The sequence below is a fragment of the Atractosteus spatula genome, chromosome 9 (genome assembly GCF_055471065.1).
Source record: "Atractosteus spatula isolate fAtrSpa1 chromosome 9, fAtrSpa1.hap1, whole genome shotgun sequence".
In the NCBI taxonomy this organism is placed as follows: domain Eukaryota; kingdom Metazoa; phylum Chordata; class Actinopteri; order Semionotiformes; family Lepisosteidae; genus Atractosteus; species Atractosteus spatula.
Genome location: NC_142714.1, coordinates 3,487,271 through 3,508,229, shown reverse-complemented (window position 1 = coordinate 3,508,229; position 20,959 = coordinate 3,487,271). Strand labels below are relative to the sequence as shown.

The 20,959-nt window shown below is 43.5% G+C and overlaps 2 protein-coding genes across 2 annotated transcripts; one reads left to right on the top strand and one right to left on the bottom strand.

Moving 5' to 3' along the window:
* Positions 1-1,453: 1,453 nt before the first annotated feature.
* On the top strand, positions 1,454-6,293 carry psma6a (proteasome 20S subunit alpha 6a). The gene is made up of 7 exons (XM_088924778.1): positions 1,454-1,649; positions 2,501-2,595; positions 3,094-3,175; positions 3,594-3,749; positions 4,357-4,535; positions 5,516-5,610; positions 6,093-6,293. Exons 1-7 carry the CDS (start codon positions 1,574-1,576, stop codon positions 6,148-6,150), a joined length of 741 nt encoding a protein of 246 aa, XP_088780904.1. The 5' UTR covers positions 1,454-1,573; the 3' UTR covers positions 6,151-6,293.
* A 6,632-nt stretch (positions 6,294-12,925) lies between these two features.
* Positions 12,926-16,034, bottom strand: nfkbiab (nuclear factor of kappa light polypeptide gene enhancer in B-cells inhibitor, alpha b). The gene is made up of 6 exons (XM_088924423.1): positions 15,745-16,034; positions 15,021-15,126; positions 14,648-14,855; positions 14,284-14,372; positions 13,809-14,066; positions 12,926-13,529 (listed from the first exon to the last, which is right to left on the bottom strand). The coding sequence occupies exons 1-6, from the start codon at positions 15,981-15,983 to the stop codon at positions 13,497-13,499; spliced, it is 933 nt and encodes a 310-aa protein (XP_088780549.1). The 5' UTR covers positions 15,984-16,034; the 3' UTR covers positions 12,926-13,496.
* Between the last annotated feature and the right edge of the window lie 4,925 nt (positions 16,035-20,959).

Genomic DNA, 20,959 nt, shown 5'->3' with positions numbered 1-20,959 from the left:
GGCCAAATCTCCCATTGGCTCTTACCAATCACGGTTTCCTTATAATCTCCATCTCTGAACTGCCTTCACCTCCCCACTGAGAGCTGGTGTGTGGGGAGATTACTGGTGCACTATGGCTGTTGTCACATAATCCAGGTTGGGGCTGCACACTGGTGGTGGTGGAGGGGATCTCCATTACCTGTAAAATGCTTTTTAGTGGAGTGTCCAGAAAAGCACTATATAAGTGTAAGGAATTATTATTATTGTCATTATTATAAAGAATGTTGTTTCCTTCATTAACACCCATGCTTACATATTTCTGATGGCAAAGCTGGTGAAGTTTTAAAGGTGAAATACAACTGCTGTAAAACTGATTTAAACAAGACAAACACACATCTTCCCTAACTTCCTGCTATAACAATAGTCAATACATACTCTACAAAGGAACAAGTAATAGGTTTATTCCATGCTGAAAAGAGAAGAGAGAAAACACTACGTTTCAGCTGTGGAGCCTTCTTCAGGTGTGAGAAAGACAGTGCAGACAGCAAAGATTAAATAGCACAGAAGAACAAAAACTGGGAGAGGAGAGGAGGCAGGAGAGGCAGAGAGGCCACTCAGTGTAAAGGGTGAAGGAAGGTGTGAAGTCAAAACCTGCATGAGAAAAGAGAAGATTACATGAAAATACATATTGTATTGACAATCCATATGTCAATACATACTGTATATAGTAATATTCTACCTTTTTAATGATTATCATTTTTGGATTTTGGATTTTCTTGTCAGAAAACTTAATTCTAATTCCAAATGCAAACGTTTACATACTAAATTAATAAAATGTCATGTCACTTTCAGTAAGGACTTAGCTTTTAAAACTATATTGGGACGTAATTTCTTCTGTAGTATTCATAATATGTGAATATTGCTATTATTATGGCATATGGAGAATTTATCTGAAACCATGGGCTGTAAAGCAGTCACACATTAAGGGCAGAACAGATGTTTAGACTGTTTGTGGAATGTGATAAAAAAGTCAAATTCAGTTCAAGCTTTATAAATTGAAAAGCAACAATTTCTCATGTGAATATAACAGGAATATTAAAATTACTGGGGGTTTTCACAATTCAAAAATAAATTCATAATGTGTTAATACATCTTTATGCAGGTGCTATGAAAAGTTAGCATTCATTAAATTTTATTAACATTTAAAAGTTTTAGATAACTGAAAAAGTCTGATGGTTCAACAGAAATCAAAACATAAACGTTCATCGACGTTTTTGGAAACAAATCGTTAAAGGCTTTTTTAAAGAAAAGGTTCAACTGCAAAAAACGAATCTATATTTTGCCTATTGTGATATGCACTGGCATTGCAGTAATCTAACAACAGAGAACTCGCCAATGTGCTGAATAAAAAAAACAAAGCGACTGTCTTTGTCACCAAGGCAACCCCTCCTTTCACCCTGTGACCCGGTAGTAGTACTTCGGGTTGAGGGATTCTCTTTCCGGGTGAATTGAAACTGCATGTTGTGTCTCTAGTTGTGTTTGCAATATATTTTCCAATTTTTTGTATATTAAATTCTTGTTGAAACATATCATAATGTCCCGGGGATCCAGCGCGGGTTTCGATCGACATATTACCATCTTTTCTCCCGAAGGTAGACTCTACCAAGTAGGTTAGTACGGAAGTTTATGCTTTAAACTTTGATTGTACACTAGCATCGGATCTGAACTACAGCGTCTCAGCTAGTTGCTCAGTCATTGTGGGGTTCTTTCCCCCCATACGGCAACAAACAGGATTTGTTGAAGCGTTGAACTAAAATGTTTTCTTCTATGTTTAATTAGACTATGTTTGATGATGATGACATCGGAAAATCCGCTTAGCTTTTATTTTTTTACGACTTGGTGGGGAATTCGAGTCATAGGCTCTGAGGCCTTATTGTGGATTCGCGTAAAGGGAATCTTAAGGGGATACCGGTGGAGAAAGAAATACAGAAATGACACGGCCCCATGAGTATTAATCTTTTTTTTACTTAACTTATTTTTTTTCCGTTGGGTCAGCGTTCCATTTGCTTCGCTATACCTTCAATAAATACAGAGCAGCGAGCTTGTCGTTAGGGTGGAATATCTCAGGCTTTCATGAAATGATGATGAACGTCGCTTTCTATTCGTTTTATCTTCTTGAGAAATCGAATCTCATTAGAAAACCGTTGACATTGAGTCGTTTGGGGAAACGGTGGGAAGGGGGGCAAATAAAGTTCAAGTTTAAGAATTTCTTAAAAGGTTAAAATATGTTTTATTGTGTATGTGACGGCGCAACATGGCACCAGATAATTAGATACGGGAGTGATAATGACATCCACTTACCAGTAGTTTAATATCCCAGCTTGTGTCGTTTTGTTTTTCGCTGCTTGAGGCACTTATTTATTGGTAATTGTAAAAACAAAGTGATGTACTTTTTGCCTTTTAAATGCCTGTACATGTGGCATTGTGTTGTGATTTGTATGTGTACCTTTACACTCAACAGAATACGCATTCAAGGCTATTAACCAAGGCGGTCTGACCTCAGTAGCTGTCCGAGGAAAGGACTGTGCGGTAGTTGTCACACAGAAGAAAGTACCGGTATGTATGCAGAGACAGGCCTCTTGATCCGTGCACTGGTCTAGCAGATTACTAACTACCAAACATCCTTCCCTTCTAGTGATGTTTTATTACTGAAGAGTGGTTATCTGATTTCAGGAGGTTTAAATTTTCACTTGAATCTATGGTGTTTTCAGATTTTTCTATTTCTTTCTCATTTTTAAATGAGAACAAGGTTGTGTTCTGCAATAAGAGGTTCTTTGGTCCTTCGTATTTTAATGGCTGGGTCCAGGGGTTATAAATCACTCCCTGGATGCAAGCAAACATAATCATTTGACAGCGCTCCGCTGTAGTGCTGTGTCTGGGTATACCATTGCTGTGAAGAAAGCTGTGTCTTCTGTATGTTGTAGTATGTGACAGTCCATCACTTTTCAGGCAAAGCAATGCAGTTTATACGGCAGTTTCAGTGTGCGATAAGAAACCGGAGAGTGGGATGTCGAGAGTCGTACAAAGTTAAATAGTCTGGTTTCTTTCTGCTAGGACAAGCTGCTGGATTCCAACACGGTCACCCATTTGTTCAGAATAACTGAAACCATTGGCTGTGTGATGTCTGGGATGACAGGTATGTGAAGGGCAGGAAATCTCATTCTGCTGACACTCTGCTAACACCTGTGTTACAGGCTCACCCCAGAAGGAAAAGCAGCAGTTATTGTTTTTTTCACAAGTGTTGCCTTTAGTGCATACTTGACAAACGTAGAGTAGGGAGGACTTGTGAATAGATACTTTTAAAATGTGAGCCTCATAAGAATATGTGAGGTTTGACTGAAGCCCCCTTCTGTAAAAACTAATGCTGGCACTTCATTTAGTTTGCAACTAAAAGAAAAATACTACAGGATTTTTTATAAAACTGTTTTAGGGTATTTTAACATCATCTGTATTTAGTACCTTTAGTGGTTTAGCTTCTCTGGAGGGAAGAGGATTTGATTTGCTGGGTCCCAGCACTCAGACTGAGGTCATCTGTGTGTTTTTTGTGTGTCAAGCTGACAGCCGGTCCCAGGTCCAGAGAGCTCGTTATGAAGCCGCAAACTGGAAGTATAAATATGGCTACGAGATCCCCGTGGACATGCTTTGTAAGAGAATCGCAGACATTTCTCAGGTCTACACACAGAATGCGGAGATGAGGCCTCTTGGCTGTTGTAAGTACTCTTATTTAAGTGAGCACTAAAGCTTCTGTGTATCTTCCCTTAGTGTTCTAGTATTCTCTGACATGTGCTGGCATTGCAAACAAACTAAAGTTGTATAAGTAGGGAGCTGTGGCAGCATGTGTAGGCTGCAAAGGGGCAAGTAAAGGTGTATTCTCTGCCAAAAAGTTAAGAAAAGAAACACAACATGTCACACCCAAAGAAGGCTCCGCAGCCGAAACGTTGCTTCTTCTCTTCTCTTTTCAGCAGGGAATAACCCTTTACGTGTTCGTTTAAAGTTGTATAATCTTATTAAGATTGCAAGTTAGTTTTGCCTTTTCCTTTATTTTCACTGGCTTAACGGGGAATCTTTGTACCCACCCCAAATCAAGAGAAATGATCTCTATCCCTCTTTATCCCCACCCCATCATAATGACACCCCTGCTTACTGTAGGCATCGGAGCGTGTCTGTGATTTGCTGATGATAATTATGTCAGCGTTGTCTGCAGTCAAAACTGTCCTCTTCATCAAATACCTTTCTGGCTGGAGACCATAGCTTTGCCGGGGCTGCGGGTTGAAGAGCTGAGCATCAGGTCTTCATGGTTGGTGTCCCTAATCGCAGGCATGATCTTGATTGGAGTGGACGAAGAGTTCGGCCCTCAGGTGTACAAATGTGATCCGGCTGGGTATTACTGTGGGTTCAAGGCCACTGCTGCTGGCGTCAAGCAGACGGAGGCCACCAGCTTCCTCGAGAAGAAGGTGAAGAAGAAACTCGACTGGACCTTCGAGCAAACGGTAGAGGTAAGGTGTGCACCTCAGCAGTGTGTACGAGCGGTCTGGTTCACCGTTCGGATCTGCAGGCTTGCAAAGAATTGGTAATGCTACACATCTTGCAAATGTGGGTACACTGCGGCAGCATGTTCATTCCCAATCCAGTGCTCTACCCAAGCTGATTTGTGCATGTTGGGATGAGCCCAAGCAGTAAATGTTAAAGCTCCATTCACAGAACACAAGACTTGCATGATATAAGAAAATGTGTTTTTTTTTAAATGGACTGGCAATAACTCGGAATGCTAAATGACTCCACCCCCTCGTTTTATAATGGGTGTTACGGTCCCCTGAATATTTTATGCAGGGCGACCCATAAAAATACTAACATACCATACATGAGTGTCACAGTGCACCAAAAATCTGTGGCAGTATTGTAAAATGATGAAACACGTGCAAAGTAATAGTAAGCTACTTAAAACAGTAGTTTATTTTGTCCTGTAATAATTCTTTTGATTACCAGTTTTGTTTTCTAGATTAAATAGGTTGTGGACAGTTCAGCTCAATAACATTCTTATTAAGAACATTCTTTTTCATTGGAAATACAGTGGCTAAGAGTTATCAGTCTTTTTTGTAACATTAGTGAAAACCTAGGTCTTTATGCACATTTGACATTCCCGGAGTCTGTAATGCATTTGGCAGTGAGCTCCACAGATGTGGACCCTGGTGTTCTGCAGATTAAGAAGACTTGAATCAGCAGATGGTGGGATTTCTCAGTCATCATGATGTTAATGATGTTCTAAATGGGATGTTCCCAGTGTGAAAAGCCTCTTAAGAATTCAAGCTACATATTCTCACAGAATCAATAGGTATTAAAAGTTTCCTTAGGACTTTATTTTCATTTGCTGAATTTAAAGTAAGGAAGGCAGAATAAATTAGCAGTTTGTCTCACAATATTTATATTTTCCTTGACAATACATTTATGAGTGTTTCTCCAATTGATATCTCCCCAGACAGCAATAACCTGTCTGTCTACAGTGTTGTCCATTGACTTCAAGCCCTCAGAGCTAGAAATTGGCGTTGTTACAACAGAAGACCCTAAATTCAGGTAAATGACAATTGCATTTTAATTTACATCACAGGAAGATGTCAATGCACAAAACCCAAAAGAAGACAAGAAAGACAAAGATCTTTTATGCATCATAGTATCAATCTGAGATTAGCCAAACATCACAAACCTTTCAGTTCCATTTTCTTGTTTAAGACAAAGACAGTGTAAACATTGTCACATAGTTTCTATTTCTTAAAATTGGTGTCTGTAATTCTTTTCCTGTTATTGTTGGTAACAAATAGTATGAATTAAGGAAGTTTACATGGAATAACATACAGCATAAAACGAGATTAACACATCTGAAAGTTTACCATCCACACATATTTCTGTAAAATAATATAATAACACAAGGAGGTTTATTGTCTCTTCAAGTCTATAGAATTAAAGCTTCAAGTCAAACTTAATGATTTTTTATTGATATGTCGGATTTCTATCACAAAAGACTGCTCAGTCTCTGTCTTGCCTCTGTTTCCCTGCAGGATCCTGTCAGAAGCTGAGATCGATGCACACCTGGTGTCTCTAGCAGAGAGAGATTGAACTTGTACTGAATCTATAGGCCAGGCCAGAGAGTGATTGATCCCCTGTAAGCACTGCTAAAGAATATAGAATGCAGGTCAAACCTTATGACCATTGTTAGCTGTATATTTACCCTGTTCCATTAAAAAGAAGGTTTTGGAAAATGTTGCTTTTGTTCCTTTTCTTTGTCTTCCTATATAGATACTCCAGAAATACAGTTTGGTTGCAAACTGGTTAACGGAAAGACTGCAGATGGGGCTTGAATGCTCAGATCGCAGTGGTGTAATTAGTGGGCCTGCCCCAGGACCACTGCTCTTCTGAACTGAGGATCTAGATTCTGCCATAATCAGTAAATGAGTCAAGTTAGCGGATGACACCTAACCAGGAAGATAAGGAAACACTGAAGAAGCAGCAAACAACATTCAAAAGGGTTTTTGTAAAATTCAAGATCGGGCAAACACTGGCTTGTGACATTTAATGTAGACAAACGCAGAAGCAAACTATCAATACAAAATAGGAAATCTTGAGCTTGAAGAGGTTACTCAAATAAATGGTGGTGCACATGTTGGCACCTTTACATCTTTTAGATCTTGTGTAGAAGTTATTTAAAAAAAAAGGCAAAGAAAACTCCTGGATTATAAATTTAAAATGAAATTGAGGGACGTTATGTTAAAATTGTACAAGTTTGGATTATACATTTAGAATAATAGAATGTAAATCAAGGGATGTTATATTAAAATTGTATGATGTACTAACTAGTACAGTAACTAGTGAGACCTTATTTAAATTATGTACAATTTTGGATAACGCATGACAAATATTTATTTTTCTGGAATCAGTCTAGAAACGAGCACCCAGATACATTAGAACAAGTAATAGGTTTGTTCCATGCTGAAAAGAGAAGAGAGAAAATGCAACGTTTTTTCATTCTGGTTTTGACCCAGATATATTGTGGGCTTGAGGGAGTGACCTGCACTGACAGGCTGAAGGAACAGACCTTTTCAGTCTTGTACAGAAAGCTGTAAGTGGACTTTATCCAAGTGTTTAAGATCTTTAAAAGGCACTGACAACGTCAGCCCTTGTTTTGGAATCAAGGGTAAAGCATGAACCAGAGGCCAAAAGTGAAATCTGCATGGATATGCATTTAAACCTAGCAGGTGGTTCTTTACGCAAAGGCTTGTGGGAGTAAGGGACGAGCTACCATTAGCTTCTTATGTTCTCATGATATAACTGGCATTAGCAAAACCAAGCTTCCTGCACATTTCCCTGAGGTGGTATCTTACATATTCAGTTTGTAGATGTGCCAAAATGAATCTGTTTAAAATTTTTTAGAGTAAATGACAATAATAATTTCACTTATATAGTGCTTTTCTGGACACTCCGCTAAAGTGCTTTACATGAATGGGGACTCCCCTCCATCGCCACCAGTGTGCTGCCCCACTTGGATGATGCAACGGCAGCCAGAGTGCGCCAGTACTCTCACCACACACCAGCTCTCAGTGGGGAAGAGAACAGAGCAATGAAGTCAGTTCAGTGATGAGGATTATTAGGAGGCCATGATTAGTAAAGGTCGATGGAAAATTTGGCCAGGACACCAGCGTAACACCCCTGCTCTTTTTGAGAAACCTGGGATTTTTAATGAGCACAGAGCATCTCATCTGAAGGACAGCACCTTTTTACAGTATACTGGGGCATTAGGACCCACACAGACTGCAGGGTGAGCGCCCCCTACTGGTCCCACTAACACCCCTTTCAACAGCAGCCTTAGCTTTCCCAGGAGTCTCCCATCCAGATACTGACCAGGCTCACACTGCTGTATCAAGTATCTTTTATCGTTACAGTGATATGTAATAGCCAGGTTTCATCTTTGAGGCTTAAAAAAACAACTCCGCAATATCAATCAAACTGACTTTGTTTTAATACTCAGTTGTTGTTTTTTTTTGCTAACAGCTCATTACACTGTTGACGTCTATATGTGGGTATATTTTCTTTATCCCAGCAAGAGTAAAAGCAGGGGAAAAGTAGAAATGCCGTGGTGTGCAAATTTCCCTTCCTTCCGGTAAATTATTTTAAAGAACAAAGGCACGTTCGCTTGGTGTCAGTCTGATTCTGTTTCGTTTGCTTGTAACGGGTTCAGAAGGAAGGGGATTTCTGACAGGGGGTTTATTCTGGAGGAAAAGAGAATGAGTTATCGCTCTACTTCCTATTTAGTGTACTTGTGCGCAAATAGTCACATGACCTACATCACTGCAGCGCTTTAATGCTGTGAAAACAACTGGAGCCGTCTCCTGCTTCGTGTCTGCGATCAAGGCAGTTTACCGAATGAACGACCTTTTTAAATATTCTCTTAACACATCAGCTGTACATATGTTACGCGTCTGTTTACGAATAAATTGGACGCAAAAGAAGAAACGCAAGTCTGACGTATAGTATTAAAGATGTTTATTCAAATGAATTGAAGTTGCAAACGGGATTATTGTGCTCCAGGATGCCAAAGCAAACGGTTCCACAAACCCACAGCTCTGTATAAAGAAGCGCCGCCTGTTGTCTGTTTTAAACGATCTAGCTCCAAGTTTTTACTTCTGTTTTTTAGGCTCAGTGCGGATTCTGGAAATGAGTGTTAGGTTGACTTTATCAGATGCTTTTAAGGGTTCTACGTGCTTGGATCAAGCTCTCTTACATTGTAAGTCCTCTCTGTACAAGACTAACAATGTCCAGCTCTTTCAGCTCTTCAGTGTAGGACATTCCTATGAGCCCAAGGCCCAAGAATGTCCTTGAAAAGTTTGCATGTGACTTCATGTTCCCAGAAGCTTTCGGTAGTTCTTCAGGACTTCTAAAGACTAGCCCTTTCAATGAGATTACTGTGCTTCTCCACTGGACAGTAAATCCAATGACTTTAAGAAAGTCATTTCAAAAGATAGAAAGTTAGATAAGCTGTGTTTTCCAGGATGTCCCAGCAATTTCACATGTATATTTTAATTACACATTTGTGACAGAACACAAACCATTTGTTACTCATTTTGTCTCTGCTGTGTCACAAAGTGCACTCATATGCACTGGACACTGTGACAGCATAGAAACTGCTGAAGAGTGCCCAGAAAATAGCAAAACGTGTGACAGCATGCTAGTTAAGAAGCTGCCATGCATGGACTACAAAAACCTCAATGTACATTGCCTGAATGTTTTACATGAAAGCACTTATAACAAATAATCAAAGTAGCACATGAAATCCCCATTCTTACATTTAAAGTCTATTTAATAAAATATTGCTGGCATTAGTTGCAAAACTAGTTTGCCAAACAGTTTCTTTTCAAACGGTATCAGAAATGTCCCAGGATTTATTACTCACGTGCTCGACTAATCATTCACAGGTGCAGTGTTACTCAATGACAAGAAAATGTTCAAACTGAAAATAAACCGACTTCCTCAGAAAAGAAAAATTGAGCAATATGTAGGTCCTGCCTGGGAGGCTGTGTTGATGGGCTTAGATCTAAGGAGAGTTTTGCATCAGGTTTGTTTACAATAAGGTGATTTGGTTCTCTGTGTGAGTAATACACCTCCCAAGCCTTTCTTTTGGCCTTGGGTTTTCCATCTGTTCTGTGGTTGTCATTTCTCAAATCACACTGAATCATAAGCGGCTCTTCGAGCTTCTGGGGCACTTCAAGATGTTTGAAATTTTCATTTGGCTTTTGCGCATTTCCTGTTCCTGCCTGTTTGAATGGGTGAGAGTTATGACTAAGTCATTTGCATACTGCTGCTGTGAGAGGCTCACAGACAACGCTGTGGAAGTTTCTCACACTTCAGCAAAGAAGAGAATTTACCTAAACAGTAAACAGGAGGTTATCACAAGACACTCACAGCGAGCCCTCTTTGAGCACACTAGAGAAACAACAAAATCCCAGGACAGACCTGAGCTGCTATTTAAATGATGCATAAACCACATCAAAAACATGCCCTTTGCAGTGACTGTAATAGCAAACGATTTACACCATTGAAACAATAAGGGGAACTGTTGAAATCTGTGTTTAAAATGAAGACTATAACCTTGTTCCTATCAGTTGGTTCCCCCCAGCTTAACTTACAAGAGGTGCATTATTTTACACAGTGTCTCCATGATAAAGATATCCCACAGAGGAAAACCAGGGCCCCGCTGGAGCATGTAAAAAACAGATAGTAGGGAAAAAACAAAGGAACAAGGAAAAGTAGATGTAACACAGAAAAAACACGTTTGTGCTGGGGAACAGTCTTTGGGTGTGTGAGCAAATGAAGCCTCTGGATGATCTTGGAATGTTCTCAGGGTAAACCTTCAACTGCAAACATTTTTCCTGACCCACCTATCATCATAATGCAGTCCACCTGATCTCTACAGCCTTCTGCTCCACATCTTCCTTAACTGTCCACAGCCACCATCACCTCATGCCACCCATCCACACCAGGCACCATCTGCTGATGCATCACCGGCAAACGTCCAGCCAGTAACACGAATACCCAGAGGGCCTCGTGTTTGTCCAGCTCATTTAAATATTGATTGCACCTCTTCCAGAAAGCTCCTCCCATTACCACTGGTGCTACAGACAGAAGACAAGCAGCACGTCAGGGCAGCGAGGACCAGAGCTCAAGGGTTGATTTTAACAATCCAGGCCATGGTCGCGCTGACCTTTGTGTCTGTGGCCTTTCACAGGGTTTCAACGACACCTATTCCGGAAAGACATCAAAGGTTAAACTTGTCCTTTAACTCCTGCAGTTCTGCACCTTCCCCTTAGCATTCAGTGACTCGGTCATTCCTTCCTTAACCTCTCCATTCTTTAACAAACCTGCCCTCAGAATTCATCGCCAAGACTTCTGTTTCCATGTTCTCCTCCTCCTGCCCGATGTGACATTCTTCCCGCAGTCCCCCTTGCTCATCCATCGGCCTTTTGGAGGAAGAAGAAAATTTCTCAGTGTGGAATTATTGGATGAAGTGGTTGGAAAATGCAGGGATGGGATTACCCTCTGCTTGATCTTTTGCACCAAGCACACACGCACACTGACACCCCACCCCACTCACAAACCAACAGGCCATGTTCTTTCAGTACCCTCCAGCACTGGCAGTCTGTTTGTGTGGGGGGCGGGGGACACAATCATTCGGCCATCCTACGTTGGCGGTTTTCCTCATGTGTGGGAGGAAGTTTGCTTCTTTTTACTGGGTATTTATAACATTTAAAGCCACGTTGAACAGAGTAGGTGTGAACGAAGCCTCAGCCCTCTCCTTCATGACCCCTGGCCTTTCTGCTCCCTCTCTGACCACATGAAGGGAACTCTCTCCCTTGACCCAAGAACGAGTGAGGCTTTGTGCAACACATACCTGATAATGCCGAGCAGAAATGCTTGGAATGACTGGTTTGCATTCAAGAAAAATTAATGGCTCCACTAATGTCCTGTAGGACAGCATGTTCCTCCGAGCAAGGAAACAAAGAAAAAAAAGAAAACTTTATGAGTTGGCTCTGCTTAACTCAAACATTCAGACGTAGGAAACGTCTGTTATAGTGGAGATAACCACTGGAGTATGACAACCACGCCAATTCCCAAAAATACTTGAATTGTGCTTTCAGAAGATAAAAAGTGTGGATTGCTTTGTTTCTGCAAAGCTACTTGGAAAGACACAGTGGTACAAATCAGACTTGTTTGTTTCATTTGCAGGTATTAGGAAAAGATTATTTAGAAAATACTGAACAAAAATACCTCTTTCATTTTCCTTTAGTGTAACTAACTAATCTAACTTCTCTATGTTAAGGAATGTTGTTTATTTTCAGTGTAGTGCACTGGGGTGGTTGCAGTGCATCATTTGGAAATGCCAAGTGAGTCAATCCTTGTTCAGAATGTGGACAGTCTGTCTCCCTTTCAACATCCTTCGTGGCCAATTCGCATTTCCCAGAGCTGCACTTTGAAACCCCTCCTGCCTAATTCCCAGGGGAAATATCCTAAGTGAATGAAGACGTGGGATATAGGAAAGCTGAAAAGAAATAAAAGCAGCCTGCCTTTATTCGGGTGGGGGTTTACAATCCCTTTGCCTTTTGGAAGTTCCCACCCATTCCGGAAATTCCAGCTTGCTGATCAGACAAGGAAAAGGGCACGTACAGTGTGCACAGGGACAGTCCGATCCTCTTCCCAGAGAATTGTACAGACCGTGCCCCAAGACGTGGCTGACGAGCATGTACACGCAGTACTACCGATTGATCGGGCTCATGTCCTGATCCAAAGCAAATCATATTTGTATTTATAAGGCTGGGTGTTTTTCTTGAACAATTCAAATGAAGTGTCTTGCTCAAGAGTGGATGAAGCAGCAGCATCTTCTCTGGGGTTTGAGCCCATTAACTTCCAGTTACAAGCCCCTCACCACTGTATGAATGACATCCATGGTGAAATCAATTTGGCTTTTAGTCTTAGAATGGTGTGTACACCTAGGACTATACATAGATATTTTGGCACTCCCTTTTTTATTAAAAAAGGAGATATTTTTGGGGGTGTTCTGTACTTTGCATTGTCTAACTTCATCTCGAGGGCAATACGCTTTGCTGTTGAACGGTGAATTAACACCTCGGAGTAGCCGATTATATTACCAGGGTTGCAGGTTAGAATCCCAGGACTCCAACTTCACTGTCAACCTCCAAGTGGAAGCGCTTGCAATCCTCAATTTTGAGCTACTCTCTTCTCAAATCTCTAAAAAGCTCATCCCCCCCTCCACCATTTAGCACCACTATCACCCACAATTGCATTTCCTGGTCACATCCCAGAATTCAAGACAAATTCACAGAGGTCATGGTTCTCTTTTTATTTTTGCTTACAGTATGTATACAGGTATGGCTCCTCAGTTAGCACTTAAAACATACAAGATACCCACACTATTCACACACTCAATAGTGTTTATGTATAATTACATTTCAAGAACTGCATTTCATTTACTTCAAGAAACTTATTTCAAAAAAGTTCATTAAAAAAAATAGATTCCTCTGTATAGTACATCATTTACATATTTACACTCCAAGGTGTACAGCTTGCAGAAATTCCGAGTTGTGAAGACCGAGTCAGAGTCCTTTGGAAATTCAGGTCCAGTACAGGTTCTGTGTGCAGTGAACTGGCTGTCTGGGTCCCAGTGCAATCCTCCCTGGGCTCACGGTGTCTATCAGTTCCAAAGCCCGTCTGTCCAGCTCCCCTGCGCCCCGCCCTTCCACTCCATAAGCACCTCCCACGCCCTCGGCCCGGCGACACGGAGTCTGGCTGGTTCTCCGGCTGGCACTGGCTGCCGGCCAGGGCAGGCCCCGGGACCTGCCAGCGGCTGTGTTCTCCTCTGCTCCTCCAGCAGAGCGCGAGGCTCCCAGGCCGGAGCACTACTGCCGCACCAACTGAATGTCGTCGTACATCTGGAGGGGAAAGCAGAGGAGCAGGTTAGGCTTGGGGGCCCGCAGCAGTCAAGAACCCCCTCCCACACACACACACTTCTGCAGAGGTAAGAGAACCGCCACATCTAGCTTCCTGAAAGGAAACCAGTGACCACCCACAGCTCTCGACACATCCGATCGGAGCCGATGACAAAACTAATGTCGCGTTAATTCCTGCTCCTGCTTCAGTCGAGTGCCTCATGCGTCAACACCCCACCCCCACCCGGTTCAGCCAAGGACTGGAACAGTGCGGACACTTACGTCATCTTCCTCGTACAGCGGCTCGTCGTCGCTCTCCTCTGCCTCGCTCTCCGGGAGCTCCCGCAGGTCCTGCGCGGTCAGGGCGTACAGGTGCCGCTGGATCTCCGCGTTCTGCCGGCCATAGGTCAGGTGGTACGGCGTGTGGCCCCCGTAGGTGAGGCTGTTGACGTCGGCCCCCTTGGCGACGAGGAGCTCCACCAGGGGCAGGTTCTGCAGGTCCACGGCCAGGTGCAGGGCGGTCCGGCCATTGCACTGCTCCTGCGAGGACAGGGCGAGCTCACGTCAGACAGGCCACACACTCTCCAGAGCCAGTGGAAGCACAATCTCACAGCAAAGTCCCCGCTAAAACTCGAGGCTCTAATGGTGGACTGGAAGATGTGTTCCAGAAAAGATACTCAAGTGTGCCACCCAGCCTCTTACAATATGCCTCTTCGAAGCCCAAGGAATTGCCCAACAAGGCAGAGCACAAACCTACCTGCGCATTGATATCGGCACCCAGCTGAATGAGGTTCTCCACCAGCGAAAGATAGCCGTGGATGGAGGCCAAGTGGAGGCAGTAATGTCCTGGAAAAGGAGAAGGAAGAGCAAACTGGTCAGTGACAGGCTGCCATGGTTCAGCGTGGTAGTGGGGCTGATCCTCAGATCTTTCCAGACATTCAATATCAGCACCAGGCCTTCTGTTTCTGGCATCAATGTTAGCAATTTCAGGCTCAGAGTCTTTTTTTAACCAGAGCCAGCTGACTCCAAGTCAATATTAATAACGCCAGATAGAGCACCGAGGTCGGGACAGGATGGGGTCAAAGGGCATCGCCGCACGACAAACGCCCACGGTTACCTACCGTTGTAATTGGTGGTGTTGAAGATGTAGGGCAGGTGCTGTGTGCTGCCCTGGGTCAGCACGCTGAAGCAGTGCAGAGAGCCCTTCTTACAGGCGATGTGCAGGGCTGTGTTTCCACAGTCATCCGTCAGCCTGGGGTCGCAGCCAGCGGTCAGGAGCCTCTCCACAACCTGGGGCTGCTCCATTATCACAGCCAGGTGGAGAGCCGTCTTTTTGGATAAGAGAAAGAAAGAGGAATGTCAATCCATGCTCATCAACGTCTCCACTGTACATTAAAATCCGGGGAAAAAAACATTAAAAATATAAAAATATCCCCCCCCCCCACTAAGGGAACTATGAAACTTAAAATCAGATTCCCTTCTGTTTGAAGTTACCTGTCTCTGGTTGTTCTGGACGTTGAGGAACGGGTCACCGCGGCAGCGCTCGATAATCTGCAAGGCGCAGTCCGCGGCTTCGTGTATGACAGCCAGGTGGAGCAACCTGAAGCAAAAGACGAAAAATCAATTCAGTTACACCGTTTCTGGAGGAACTAGAAAGGAGGCCAATGGGGGGGGGGCAGGGAGGAGGAGTGCTTGAAGCAGCACTTGCGTGTTGCGCAAGCCTGGGTTTTCGGTGGTAATTTCCACTAGCGAGGTCCTGACACATGAGCGCCCCGCCGCTGGCGCAGCGCCAGGGACTTTCCGACTCGGCGCAGAGGACTCCGAGCCCCGCTGCTGGCGTCAGCCCCTCCGACTAACGCCCTGCGCCTTCTCGCTTCAAAAGACCCAAGGTTTTTGAACTCTTAAAAAAAAAAAAGAGTTTCTCGCATGCACCCTTTTTGGTCCGTGCCGCCTGACTTCCTGCAGACCTGCGTCCTCTGGTGCGCGATGGTCATTTTGTTTCCGAGTACGAATCCCCTCCCCCCCGCTGATGGTGTCGTTTCTATCCGAACACTTTTGGACTCTCCTGTAAAAGCACGGCATATGCTTGTACAAGCCACGCCGTTTCCGATCAAACCCCAGCTTATGCACTCGTAGTTAGCGCCCTTATTTCCCCCGTTATTTTGTAACGCGCGGGTCCTCCGCAAGCTTGCGCCGCAGTCAACAAAATTCAACTTACGTGTCTCCGTCCTCTGTCCTCTGCAGTTTCCACGGGTCGTTGTGGAAGTCATTCCGGTTGGCCTCCGTGGGATTCACCCTCAGGTTTTCCATGTCCTGCAGGATTTCTTGATATTCCTCCTCTTTCAAAGAATCCAACCCGCTGTCTAGCCTCTCGTCCTGGCATTGCAAATGTTTCCCATGCTTCAGATCCCGATCCTCCATGTTGTAATATCCCTGGTTACCATTAATAGCTTCCATTTTGATCTTGAGTCGCGCCTCCGACAGTCCTCTCGCTAGCTCTGAGCACAAAATGTATGTCGGCACGGAGCCCGTCCAATATAACCCAGGCGAGCAAGGGCGGAGCCACTGGGCAGCCGGGGATTTCCAGTGACTGGCGAGGCAGCCTTGTGAGAACATTGTTAGCAGCTGGGGAAACTCAACAAGGGTTTTTTATGGGGAAAATTCCCCCCCAGATTAGTCCGTTTAGTAAGAATGAAAATTTGTAGTTTCCTATCAATATAACCTCGATTTTACACTATACGTTCCCGCGCTGCGGAGTCGTGAGGGCTTCTAAAATGTTATTTGTAGAGAAGGGGTCGGTAGTTTTTAATTCTTCCCCACGCATGAGAGAGTTTTAAGTTCTTTAAAATCACGTTTGGTTTGCACGATATCGTACGACATCGATCTCCAGGCAGGCTTCCGAATAAGTACGCGGAGCGGGACATTTAGGGATTCCCAAATAATTTCCGAATTGCTTTGCATTGCTGTAACAACAGCTCTCTCTCTATATATATTTTAAAAATCCAGCCGTTTTATGTTACTGTAGCTTGGAAACGTCGTTGCAGTCAGAACTTAAAATGTTAAATAAAAACAGGGTCCTGGACCATGATGAACCCTGAAACAGGGAAGTGTCCTGTAAGCCAGAGAAAACAAAAGTCTTTTTGAAAAGTTTTATAAATGCGGAGCTTCCCCCCCAAAAAAACCAACTGCATTGTATTGGAAGTACGTTACAGGTGAGCGCTGTTATTTTAAATAAATACACGAGTATTTTCACGGTGAAGCTACAGTATTTTACATTCGGCACTGTGCACCCCGTCTGTGTATATATGGATGGTTATCGGCAAAACAAAATAAAATCTGGGTGCCGGCACGGGCTCCATGTTCAGATAGAAACGGGGAGCGTTTGAGAGAGAGAGAGAATACGTGATGAAAATGGGAATTCAATTTAGGAGGTTTGTTTGGGAAAGATTCACTTCCACTCGAGTTCAGAGTCCCACTGAGTATCGGACAACAGCGCCTGGGAGGGTTGGGTTTTTTTCTGGGGGAAATAACCCACATTTCAAGCCGAGGGCGTTTTACTCCTGCACAGGCTGGGGGACTTCAGCCAATAGGTGGGGTTGTCCCTAAAATATTAATTTAAAAATTTTAAAACACCTATACAGTACTCTGTGTGAGGACATGTGTTATTGATAGTATTGGAAGGCTATACCCCAGCTATTGTATTGTTGGGTACGGTTTTAGAGTGTGTTTTTTTATTAACCTTCGAGGTACGATTCAGTTATTTTGCATGTGGGAAATTAAACATTGCACGGTGCTTTTTAAATGTAAAGTGCTAGACATGTCTGACAAAGGCTTTTCCACACAGGAATTTTGTTTCTTGAGAAAAGAAAAGCACCAGACGGCAGAAAACATTTGAAAAAATTCTCTTGGTATTCTATTGTTTTGTAAAAATCTTCTGATCATGCTTGTGCTTCAAAACAATAAGTTACCAAGCAAAGAAAAAACTGGACTTTCCTCATGGAGAAACCCTCTTAACAGCCTGAAACCCCTTGAAGTTGTACTCTTCCCCAAAACATTCAGAATGTGTTCATGAAAATCCCGACATTGCGATCTAATTGCATGCATAGCCGTCAACACTGCAGGAAAAACAAATATATGCAAAAGTAGTTAACAGTGTTTTTGTAATGTACGGGAAGACATAACGACAGTATCCAGGTACAGGCCCAGGTACAGGAGAGAAGAGCTTATGAGTTATAACTTTGCATAACGATTGGGGCCAGTTGCGCTGCTGTAGTGTTTTTGGATTGAGCCAATAACGTACATTGATATTTTCCTCTGTTTTAAAAAAGCACCACACTTTAATTAGGTCACTATTGCTATGGCAAAAAAAAACTTTTCAGTTTCTTATATATTTTTTTCTGAATGAAAGCATCCATTCCAGAATTACGGCTGTGGGAAACTCCACCTGATCGAGGCTTCACCTGTGACATTAGATGAGTAACCCCGGACATTTTCTGTTTGCAAAACACTGTACTGCATTAGTACTAAGAATTTTACAAACATAGCAACCGCAGCATAGCAACGGTATCGAAGCAAGAGTCCCTCTTCAACTCCACAGCCCCGCCTGGCGGCCAAGAGACAGCGACACCTTAAGCCACAGTGAAATGCTGGTTTTTATAGCGTGTAGAGACTAAAAACTGTCAGAAACTATTATTAATAAAAAGCCAGTGTGAGCACTGCCTTTGATTAACGGCTCTATTCCAAAAGCAGACTTTTAATCCGAATAATCAGTTTCTTCATCTCTTTATTAGTTTTGCTCTTTGGCTGGCTACGCACAGCAAAGTTCCTGCAAAGTTTTTGCTGCAGCTGAGTTCGTGTTCACAGGCAAATTCATTTGAGTTAACTGAACACAATGTTCTGAATGAGGCCTTGATTTAAATTCTGTTTTAATTTGTTCTAACGTTCTCTTTGCCTGTCTTATTTCTTCCCCATGTTGGCTGTAGAATATGAAAATGGTGTCGCCACATAGAAGCTTTTTCACAAGTATTGTCGTCAAGCATAGCTTCTCCTATTTTGTATTTACAGAGAATTTTTTTTTACTTGCATGTAACACTCTGCACATGTTTGCACTAAATGTCCTCTGCCAGGGTTTACCTCTCTGTTGAGTCTGGAAAATGTTTCTTCACATTTCCTTAGCAACTTAGCATTTCCGTGGCAAGATGTTGGAAGCCTTGCTTTGGAAGTTGGGTTTTACTTAAAAACCAGTAAACCTGAAGTCTAAACAGGCAAGAAGATCAATTTAAGGCGTCAGTCCGCACTGGAGATTCAGAACTCAGGAAGAACAGAGAAGCAGACAGAGAGTCACCCAGGACTGGGGCTGGAAATATCTGTCTTTAATGATTTATTCTCATTAAAATACTGTGTGCTGAAGCCATCTTTACTCAGCAAATAGTTAATGTGGTCATGCTGTTGTTTCGTATCCTCGAGCGCTGTTTTCAAGCCTTTGTATTCTGCGTTTTATTTTATTTTTACACCACACTGAAGGTTTTACACAAAGTCAAAGTGCCTCCAAGTCACTCAATTTAATAAAGTCCTGCTTCTTAATACTTTCCAAATGGCATACTCTCCAGTGCCACATCACTGTCATAGAGCAAACCGAATGAAAATAAAAGATCAGAACCAGGCCACAGCCTGAGACGCCGTGTTTCTCTCCGTTTTTGATGGGGGGACGACGCCCCTCTGGCTCAGATACCCCTGTTGCCAGTTACACAACGCTTGGACTCAGCTCTGTGGCACGGCATCACTGCAGCAAAGCGCACACTGACCACCGAAGCAGACGGGCCTGTCACTTTCTTAACACGATTAAACTACGGCTTTTGCCGCCTGTAAAGGTGAGAAGGGGACTAAAGAAAAGCCTGATGGAAATTATACAGTATATCCTTACGTTTACCTCTGTGGGTGTGAATGGCAGATGAGTTTTTAAACACAGGACAGCAGCTTTCAAAACGCCTGCAGGCCGTGGCAATGCTGTACCGGACCGGCAGGATGTCTCTGCTCCTGCTTTGCAGGTGCCTCAGTACCTTCTCAGACAGCTCACGACCTTTTGAGAGAGTGGGAAGATTGACCGAACCCACTCCCTGTCTCTTTCCTTGGAGGAAGCTGTGAGGTGGGACACACCCTGAAAGCTGCCACATCCTACCAGGACTGTCAGTCAGCCGAGTCCATGTGTGTACTGAATTTCTGTGCTGTTTCGGCGTTTTGCTGAAAAACTCAGTTGAACTGCAATGAACTCTTTCAATGAGGTATAGTTGTGTTGTTTTTTTTTAAAACTGTTTTAGAATGTGTAGTTCTTTCCTATCCTCATGTGTTAGCGTCAGGCGTCCTCTTGCCAAACGGCCTCTCACTTCTCCGCGCTGAGGTGGCTGACATTCCCGCAGCGGGAGAGTCCGGGGAATCCCTGCAGCTGTAGCTTCCAGGCCAGACAGCTCCGCACGGGGGCTGTGCCCGTGGCTGCAGCCTGTGGGAACTAGCGTTCCGGCTGGGCCTCCGAGCTCGTGCCCACAGCAGCTTCTGGGGCCTGGTGGGAGCACGCCCACTGGGTGGGGCAGACACTGCAGTGAGTCAGAGCCGGGGCTGGGGTGCAAATCCACACAAGGCCATACTGCCGCGATTAAGCAAGAAATTAGACGTGCGCCCAGAGAGTGGGTAAGGCAGCTGACTAGATGTGTACAGTTTGTGAAATTACCAGCCCGGGGTTTTATTCTGCAGTCTGATATAGTGATTCCTGGGACACCTGGGCTGGAGCTGTCTACAGGAAAGCTGCAGTGCACTTTACAATGTGCAGGAACATCTCTGTATAAAGCTATTGGCTCCTGAACGAAACGAAGGAACAAAATACATTAATTACATTTTGAACACAGATGAGCTTTGCTAAAGGAAACAGGTAAATGGCAATGTTCTCTTGCTGATGTGTCTCGAAACTGCTTTAACATCAAGGAGGACAAAGATATTTTCTTACAGAAAAGCGCCCATTGATCCATGATCCAAGAGAGCCAATGCAATAAGCACTGCTGGGCATCAGGGCCCAGTGCTGCAGCTCTGGAGGAGCCTGATGAAAAGCCAGGGGCTACGAGTCCAGCAGTGGTGAACATGCAGCACTGCACAGAGAACAGAGGACATTGATTCAACACATGAATTCAACAAAATAGCTGTTTAAATAGCTGCTAGGCATTTCATGTCTCATCATGGATCAGTCTTTACATTTGTTACACCATGACACCAGGAAACTGCTCTGAGAGACGGAGATCTGCAGACATCATGGCTAGTCCTGATGTCTTAGTACTATCGATGTCTGCACTTGAAGTTCACAGGTTCTCACAGCACATTTGGCTGTTGTTTGATGGGTGTTTGAGCTGAAACATCCAAAGTCACAGGTTAGACTTGCAGAGTTTACA